This window comes from Micrasema longulum, unplaced genomic scaffold, assembly GCF_059751315.1.
Source record: "Micrasema longulum isolate JH-2025_06_02 unplaced genomic scaffold, ASM5975131v1 h1tg001527l, whole genome shotgun sequence".
In the NCBI taxonomy this organism is placed as follows: Eukaryota; Metazoa; Arthropoda; class Insecta; order Trichoptera; family Brachycentridae; genus Micrasema; species Micrasema longulum.
The window spans coordinates 630,550-640,402 of NW_028278710.1; the positions used below are offsets into that span (position 1 = coordinate 630,550).

The 9,853-nt window shown below is 31.7% G+C and overlaps 1 protein-coding gene across 1 annotated transcript in view; it reads left to right on the forward strand.

Annotated features, from left to right (window-relative positions):
• The window catches only part of LOC148275040 (uncharacterized), a 67,416-nt gene extending 63,668 nt beyond the window's left edge, over window positions 1–3,748 (forward strand). The window contains exons 19-20 of the mRNA XM_088236249.1: window positions 999–1,061; window positions 3,473–3,748. Of these exons, the coding sequence (XP_088092375.1) occupies window positions 999–1,061; window positions 3,473–3,603 (194 nt within the window). The 3' untranslated portion in view covers window positions 3,604–3,748. The remainder of the gene's footprint in view (window positions 1–998; window positions 1,062–3,472) is intronic.
• Window positions 3,749–9,853: the final 6,105 nt, after the last annotated feature.

Below are 9,853 nucleotides of genomic sequence, written 5' to 3' on the forward strand. Positions count from 1 at the left end.
AAACTATTTACTAATAGCCTCAGTGTCAGTCAGCGCGAAATAGGCAAACAAGGTATACTATTACAGTATTTGAGTTTGTCCAAATGTTCGTAGACAAAAGACTGGATTTCACCCCCTCGAGAGTCAATATTATTAACAAATTACAACATGGACGGAGAATACCTTAAATAAGAGAATATGGAAGTCTAGGCATTTACAGGGCTTATTTATTTATTTTACATAAACGGCATAAATTGCCTTTAACATATATTGAACATAAATATAAAAAGAAATAAAAAATACACATATAAAAACATAACAAAAAATTATAAAATTGCATAACTATAACAAAAGTAACAAGTAGGTAAATACACATAAGCAACGAAAAATATTAACGAAATACATACATAAATATGAAAAAACAAAAAAAGGAAAAACATTTTTAAATATAAAGAAAAGTTTAAAAATAATATTGCGAGAGAAAAAAATAAATCAGACTCGTTTTATAACTATCAAGTCCAGAACCAAATATATCAGCCTTGTCCTCATACTGATTGCCATATCTATGGAGCCTAGGGATGGGCGAGTGCATGTGATAGTTGTGTGGCCACTTAAACCAGTCCTGTAAATGCCTAGACTTCCACATTCCCTTATTTAAGGTATTCTCCATCCCTGTTGTAATTTGTTAAGGTATACTATAATTTTAACTACTGGCATATAGCTAAGTATTCAAATATACGCTAAGAAAAAGAATTAAAGTGTACTCGATAAACGAGCTATTATTTCTATATACGTGGATTGATAAACAACAAAACAAATTCATTATCTAACTAATTTCTCTCTAATAGCACGTGAGCTGAGCTGCGGACAAAAGCTAGTACAATATACGGAGATTTACAGGGAATCAGTGGACGAGGACGACGCAGAGGAAGAGTGGAGGAGCAGGGCCAGCAGGGGGGTGGCAGCTAATTATCTTTTTTTTATTGTCAGTAATTAATTATTGTTTTTCTGTTTTACAGCTGCTGATGAGACAAAAGCTGACGATATCCTAACACCAAACTCCGACTTGAGACTAAGAAGAGGTAAATGAACCATATTTTATTTTAGTTATTCTTATTAAATAATTTATACAGCGCTCATGAGTGTGTGCGTTGAATTCATTAATTTATTTATTTTATTTATTTAATTTTATAATACGCCCGTGGGGCATTTACAAAAAAAAATACAGGTAATTACAAAACATAGTAAGTGGTAATTTAAAAAATAAACAACGCTTTTTTGTATACATGTGGAAACAATAAAAAGCATACTGCTATGCAAAATAAAAAGTGAAACTTTACAAAGTAAAAAAGTTTAAAAAAATATATGTATAAAAGAAAAGTGATTTAATTAAAAAGCAAATTGTAAATAACTTGTAAAGATTAACAAATTACAACAGGGATGGAGAATACCTTAATTGGCGGCCTCCGTGGTGTAGTGGTCAAGACGCTTGACTCACGCACGGAAGGTTCCGGGTTCAATTCCCGGTGAGAACACAAAAATTAAAAATGTGATTTTTCTCAAGCCTGGGTGCTCTGTGATGTAATTCACCACTGTAATTAGGCCTCCTGGCCTGTTGTGGTGCAAAAAAAATGTAAAAAAAAATACAAAAAAATAAGGGAATACGGAAGTCTAGGCATTTACTGGGCTTATGACCTGTCATTGGCTGGTTTAAGTGGCCACTTAACACGCTGTGTAACATTCACCATTTTGCCTATGTTTGAACTACTGTTTTGTCTACGAACATTTGGACAAACTCAAATATTGTAATGAAACCAACTGGTCCAAGAAGAAGTTTGAAAATTGAAAAATTGTTCTCAGGCGTTGCCTAGTATGTGAAATATTTCAGTCAGATGAATCTCTTCACAACAAGAAAGGTTTCAGCTCTTTAAATTCGCTAAAATCAACAAATAGAAGAATTGAAGAAATTTGGATGTTCAAACATAGGCAAAATGGTGAATGTTACACAGTGTGTAAAGTGGCCACTTAAACCAGCTAATGACAGGTCATAAGCCCTGTAAACTTGTAAAGAATTTAAACAAATATATACTTACGAATATATGTATAAATAAATGTTATTAACAAATTAATGTTAAAAACAAATAATAAAAATTAGTTTACAGTAAGTAAATATAAGATATAATTATACAATATGGTATACAAAAATACTTGATTCATTAGTTTCAGAAAGAGATAGGATAATAATAATACAATTCAAAAACAGAGAAAAAATTGCATGAAAAATAAAGTTTTATTACGACTTTGATAATTAGTTTTAAATATTGCATTTAAGAACGTTTTAAAATGGATAATTGTCGTATTAAAAATGTCTGTATGAAAGTAAATTTGTTGGCTAAGGAATGTAAACGCGGAATAGAAGAGTGTCGTGCATAGTTAGTACCTAGTGTTTTATGTTTGCATGAAAAAACTGATAAAATCGATTTGATCGGTACATGATCAGTGATCAGTAATTTCCCATCACTATTGACATGAGTTTGAGAGCTGGACTATAGATAATTGACCTATACATGATTTGATTAAATGAAAATATACGAGTATATTTAAAAACCATCTTTTTTGATCCATAGCTTAACACATATACATCGAATACTGGTTAATATATTTTTACTATTAAGAATCGCTGCACAATTCAGACGAACGCAGAAGCATCCTGTGTATGTTTTTTTACCATATCATCAGCAACTAACAGAGCAATAGTTGTCTATGTCACGCTCATAAGCGCGTCTGAGCGCGAGAGAGACAGAGATTATTTTCATAATGCGTATGCCGTGCGATGTCATACCATGGGCTTGTTCACAGATACTACACAATGCGTTTGTGTAAGTATTGCGAACGCGCGATCTTTTAAAAATCTACCAGTATGTATCAGCGCTTTTGCTGGCTCTGCCAGCCACAAAAAATCCCCCCTCAACATGTTTGCCAATGCGTGTTTGCCAGCGTACTGATGAACGTATTGGCCAATGCGTAGAGCTGTCTTAAAACGACATTACAGCACCTTTTCAGAGCGATTTTTTAGCACAGTATTTTAAGAGTTGATAATTATTTTGTATATTTTAATTTTATTTTATTCCAGTAAAATGGCTATATAGTGCAGAGCCAATTCTACCATATAAACATGAACATAATTGTAAACATAACCATAAACATAAATATAAACAAAAATATAACAATAATCATAAATATAACAATAAACATAAATATAAACATGAAATAAAATTTTATATTTGCAGCACTTATGGTGGTCTTAGCATATCGCGCCATCGCTCAAACAACGGTGAATGGATCCACCCTGCAGTGGCTTGGAGAATTTCGTTATTAGAGCTTTTCAGGCGTTCCTATAGGATCCAGGCTCTTTGGCGAAGTAGGGCAGCGAAGGTGTTTATTCGTCCAGCTATAAACATTTCAGAGGCACTGCATAATGATTATGTTACAGAACTCAACGACAAGGATTTCCGTTGCACTCCGGGAGAGCAGTTCAAAAATTTCTGCAACGACTGCACCTGCGCGGCCAGCGGCCGCAGCGCGTTCTGCAACCTGAACGTTTGCGAGGAGCCGAGCAACTGATCAACTGATCACCCGATCGTATGGACGGCCTACGAAAGGCAAAACTTAGGTTAAGGTTATGTGCAAACCGTGGCAAAGTAACAAATTCAACCTCAGATTTCACAGAACAGAATGATGTTACTACAACTGCATTTCGCAATGATAATTATTTAGGACAACATTTGCAACAGAATCTAGTGCCTTGTCACTCACTGAAGACACGTCTTTTAAATTAATACCAGAATCGGAAATCATACAATTTAAAGTGTACATACATCCCTACGCACACTAATTCGTAGCGCACAATTGAGCACTACAATCGTGTAATTTTCAGCGCTATCTAGCGGGTGTTAAATGAACTAAAATTGTATTGGTGTGAAGTTAGTTTCAAGGTGTTGTTAGATAGATTGCGAAGTATTTTGCACCTCAATATCTAGGTACCATTTGACAATTAATTGAAATTTCATGATATATTAATAATTTGTATATTACTTATAATTTTATATGTATTTCAATTGAATTGGATTAATCATAGTTTATAAATAAATAACTGTCGAATTGCCTTTAATATTCATAATATTTTTTATTTATTAACACACAAAAGATTGGCAGCCTCCGTGGTACCGGGTTCGATTCCCGGTGAGAACAAAACAATTCAATGTGATTTTTCTCAAGCCTGAGTGTTCTGGGCTGTAATTTGTAATTTACAACTGTAATTGGGCCTCCAGGCCTGTTGTGGTGCAAAAACAAAAAAAACAATATGGTTTGGTTGGTACTGTGAACACCTTGGGGCTATCTTTATATGCCACACTGCGTGAAGGCTACAATCGTGCGAGTGTGGCCCGATAACACACTGTTAATGTGTTGAAACTTGTCTGTAGTGTTCAGACAGTAAAAAGTGTGCACAGTGTTCGCTTCAACACACTGTAGTGCTACAATTGTGCGGTGCACACAGTGTGGTCTCATCGCTAATTAATATGAGCATATTATTCTTCCCTCCCGTGTAAACAAGTGTCTGGTCCTTCGCACCAGCTGAGCCTATGGCAGGTTTGGCTCTGCTTTCACGGATAACCGCAAATAAGATAATAAAGCCGTTCAGATGCACAATTTTTAGGTTACTGTGTCCCATGTTCGCACTCTTTTCTGACATTTTGGATTGCATCGCAGCGAGTTCATGGAATAACCCAGAAAAACTTGCTTTGCTTGTCCACAATGAGGAACTTCAGCCCTACGGGAAATCGAATACAAAAATGTTTTCTTGTGCGCGGTAAAAATTAGAGCATTAAATTGTACTGCAAAGTTTTTTGAAACTGTACGAAATAAATGATAATAAATATTCTAATAAAAATGCACTACTTTGATTGACGTCACTGGTTCATATGAACCAACTAATGATGTGACAGCTGTGAAGGATATCTGGTTTGCTTACCGTAAACGAACCAATGGGAAGAACTAACAGAGAACAACCTCTGACGTCTGAAAAAATATTTTTTTTTGGCTTAGTTTAATAGTCTATTAACAAAAAAAGAATAAAAGAAAGACACTGAACTTCCTCATTATAAATGGATTTATATAGCAAGTCAGAACTTGCTCGCCATTATCTGTCCTTCTGTCGACTCTGATGATGGTCGCTGTGAATTTGTCATTGTTTCCTATGCATTGTTATTGTGAGATGCTACTGTTAAATGTGAGGTTGCGAGGAATTCAAAGGTTCAAGAGTTTTTTTGATATCATTCACACAATTTAATTTTCATATACATACTATCTGGAACATTATGACTGATTAGTTAAACTTGGTGTTGAAAAAAATACTGTGTAGCCATGTGTAAATTTATTATTTTGCCGACACTTTTTTCTATATATGCAGAGAATATCTTGAAGAGGAGGTCAGTAGAGTACGCTTTCGTCACTTTGAGTTTTGACTCAAAGTGAGGAGACAAATCTCTGTAACGATTTGTGTTAACAATTTTTGATATCTGAATTTGTATGTGACATTAAATTTTAATTAATTCCTTGCCATGGTTTGCACAATTTTATTTAAATATTTTTAATTATTAAGTGGCTAAGTTTTTCAATCACTGCTTAAATAAAAGCATCAAATAGAATTAGAATTTTTATTTTACTCTAGAATTGACTCGATTGAAAATCAGTTAAGACAACAGATTCACATAACTTATCAAATCGACGCTGGAAAGGCTATTTACTTTAAGCGACATTTTGCAAACTTTACAGGAGAGCCCTTTAAAAATAAATAAAAATATACCTCATAAATTATACCTCCCTCCATTCAGAACATCCTCTATATACGGAGTTTATTTATTTATTAAGGAAATCATAGTCTCTATTTAAAACAAGGTACAAAAGAACAATAAAAAAAAGTAAGAACAATTACAGATTTCACACTAATTTATTATGAATGCAGGAGAGGGGAAAAATAATCCTCCGTGGTGTAGTGGTCAAGACGCTTGACTCACGCACGGAAGGTTCCGGGTTCGATTCCCGGTGAGAACACAAAAAATAAAAATGTGATTTTTCTCAAGCCTGATTGTTCTGTAATGTAATTCACCACTGTGATTGGGCCTCCTGGCCTGTTGTGGTGCAAAAAAAATGAAATTAAAAAATGAAATGAAATAATTGAATTCTAAAAAAGTAAAAATATAAATATGAAATAAAAAGGACATAAAAGGGAGAAGACATTGTATAGCTCCAACTCTACTTTCCTCCCTCTCTCTCTGCTTCCATGAACATTTAAATTTCTCTGTAAAAATTCACAACCAACATTAATTTATTAGATGCAGGTAGTAGATGTTTATATGAATAAGTATAAATTAAGAGTTGAAATCAAAAGTTAAAATTATGAGTTATTCATGAGTTAATCATATTTTTATGTGTATTCGCCTATTTATTAAAAAAAAATTGCAAGTCCCGTGTCGTTTAATGTAATTAATTCTGTCGTTATTAAAACTGCGATGTCGCTTAAATTAAATAGCCTTTCCAGCGTCGAAATTATCATCGTATTTTTTAAAAATATTTAATTATAATTATCATGCATATTAAGAAATAAAAAAGAATTCGTGTTTAAAAATATATATTTCATTTGATAACAATTTTAAAATAGACTAAACATCTTAAATATTATATTTTTAAAATGATTTGACAGCCTGTTTATTTTTTACCATCAACCTATTAATATACATAGACCGCGCCCTACAGAGTAAAATATTCAAAAAAATTATGACACTTAAATGTGCCAATAGTTACGAAGTTTGTTAATTTTTTTATACCAGGGTGGCATCCAACGAGCATGCATATACTACCAAAAATTGGAGGATACTCATTTTGGTACATAAAAAAGTTTGTAAATTGTAAAACAATCAGCATTTGTTTTTGGTGGATCCTATTCAGATTCTTCACTTGAATTCCTTATAATTTCGACCCATTTACTTCCTTTAACTAGATTTTGGGGAATGCAAAAATAATATCTGTACCTCAGAGGCAGACGGATGCAAATCCAAATGTCAAATGTTCAACCAAAGTCTAAAGAATCTACTTTCTCTAAGTGATTTCTATATAATTACAATGGCATTTATTTGTTCTTTCATTATAAGACTTACATTTCTTCTTACAAAATCAATAGACATGATCATAAACTGGATGTGAATATCGAAATGTCATTTCATCAAATTTTTTTAGCTGTAATGAACGGTAAATTTATTTATTTCAAAAATCTTTGTTTTCAAAAGATTAGCGTATTTTCATTTTTTAAATTTACATTTACTACTTTCAATGCCCCGATCGCCGTCAGAGCAGCCAGTCAAGTATATACCTCTGAGGTACAGATAACTCATGTTTATTAGATTTTAAAAACCTATTCCTATCTATGCATCCCTGTTACTAGAAGAGCTTCGCAACTGCCCCGCCGGGCGTAGTTTGACGTTTACAAAAAATAATATTTATATTTAAATATAAATTATTTTGAGCTTTGTCAATCACTCATGAACAAATATTTTCCAATCAAAAGTTACACAATCCTTCTTTACAAAACATGTTTACATGCTTCATGACACAAGCAGGCATTTTTTGGCTCCGATTCTAAGCGTCACACCTGGCTGGCGGTCGAAGAACGATTAAATACGCTTTAGGCATGAAGCTAAGTGTCACAATTTTTTAGGGCTCGGGCCCGTCTATGTATATTATAGATGGATTTTTTTACCAATGAATATTGAACAGTCTACATTAAAAGAACTGTAAACGACAAAATATAAATGTTAGTATTATTTGTGAAACAGTCTTATGTTTCGTTTGGGCAAAATAACCAGTGGAATATTTTTAATGGCGTGTGCGACATTATCAGCCTACCATTAAATAATCATTGCTATATTTTTCTATTAAATAAGATTTTTGTAAATATTTCACAAAATATTAATATTTTTCGCTCCATTTTCAATTTTAAAAGAAGTTCTGTTTACTATTTTTTTTATCATGAAAATATACAACCTTTTGTAATAAAATTAAGTCATGTTAGATAGGTGTTAGTATTTACGTATATTTTTTTAATAAAAATTAATGGTATCTTTTGCTGCATAATAATATTTTTTGACATTTAAGTTCACTAGAAAATAAGTTTTACCTGTATTTAAATAATACTTTTAATAAAAATAATGTAATTAAATTGAGTGTATTGATTTCTTCTTTTTGGTGTATGGAAGTGAAGCATAGAAAGTATTCAGGGATTAAACTGGCTACGTTTTCCACAGAGGGCGGAATACAAACTCATTGAAAGTTGTGACCGTTTTTTTACAAATGATATTGAAAATAATTATAATGAGCACTAGACGTTTTAAAAATGGTCAAGTCATATGTCATTTGAAAGAAAATTTTCTGCTCTATAAGATATTGTGTTTGCTTTTACGATACATGTACAGTGAAACAACTGTTTTACGTTTTTTAAGGGAGAAGAAAAAAAGGTGTTAAACTGAGGTAAACGCTAAAGCGAGGAAATGAAAAACTGCTGAAAAATTGTAAAAACGGTCATAATTGGGGATCATACATATTTACCTATGATTTTATTAAAAATACAAAATATTTTTTCAATCAAAACCACAATGTGTTTTTTTTTATTGAATTAAAAAAAAACATATTTAAATAATTTTATGTAGGTATTCAACCTTAAAAACACAAAAATAAAACTTTGAATTGGCATAAAATGTATACAATAATTTTTCCCTAAATATTGGGTCATTTCGTTTATATGGTATCACTTTTTTTAGTATGGCACAACAGAATTTTAACTATCATTTACATCGCGGCAAAACTGTTTCACACTTTTATGATAACTGTTTAAACAATCTTCTTTCTAAATTATGTTTATTACTTCAAATAATATTTCTATTGCCAAATTTTTAAACTTTCTGCATCGTAGTTTATTGATGAAAAGACTTTATTCTTCCTAAACATGCGTCAACCGCATGTCACAATTTAGTAAAATGTCAAATTTAAAATAGCGTAATCTGCCGGTCTAAAAGTAATTATATTTTAGTTACATAAAATTTTTAACCTTTAAAAAATATTGTTTTTGTTTAATTTATGTTTTTTTACTTTTTTATTATTGCGCGATTAAAAAAAAAACATTCGTTTTAAAATGGCAAAACCATATAATTTCCTAATTTTGCGTTCGTTTTACCAGATTACAGCCTTAAACAAAATGGTCAATTACAATGCACCTACTTTAAATTTAATTTGAGACAATAATTTACACTTTTTTTCACATTGACACTTTGACAGATCGAATGAGTTTTTTCAAAATTTCAACGTAAAACCGAGGTTATGAAAAACACAAAAATGTTAATGGGGGGATATTTGGATGAGAATGCATAGAAAAAATAGGAACCTAAATATTTCGGTGTAAAAAGCGGGAAAACTTAAAATCGAGGAACGTAAAAACAATGTTTTACATAATCATTTAACCTGTACATCTGTTTGTATTTGAAATAAATAAAATAAAATAAGGATACAGTGTTATTACTGTAAACGAAGATTTCCAATTTTATATTTATTTATTTATACTTTTACATTGTTTGTATTATTTTTTTATACAGAATAATGTTCCCTCACTGGGGTGTCCCGTGCCGAGGGAAACATTTAACAAAATGTGAAACATGCCTTAGATTAGCTATTGAACAAAGTTAACATAATAATAACAATAAAAAAAACTTAATCAATCCAATTAACCTAATTATCAATAACATAATAAACAATAAAAAAACTAAAA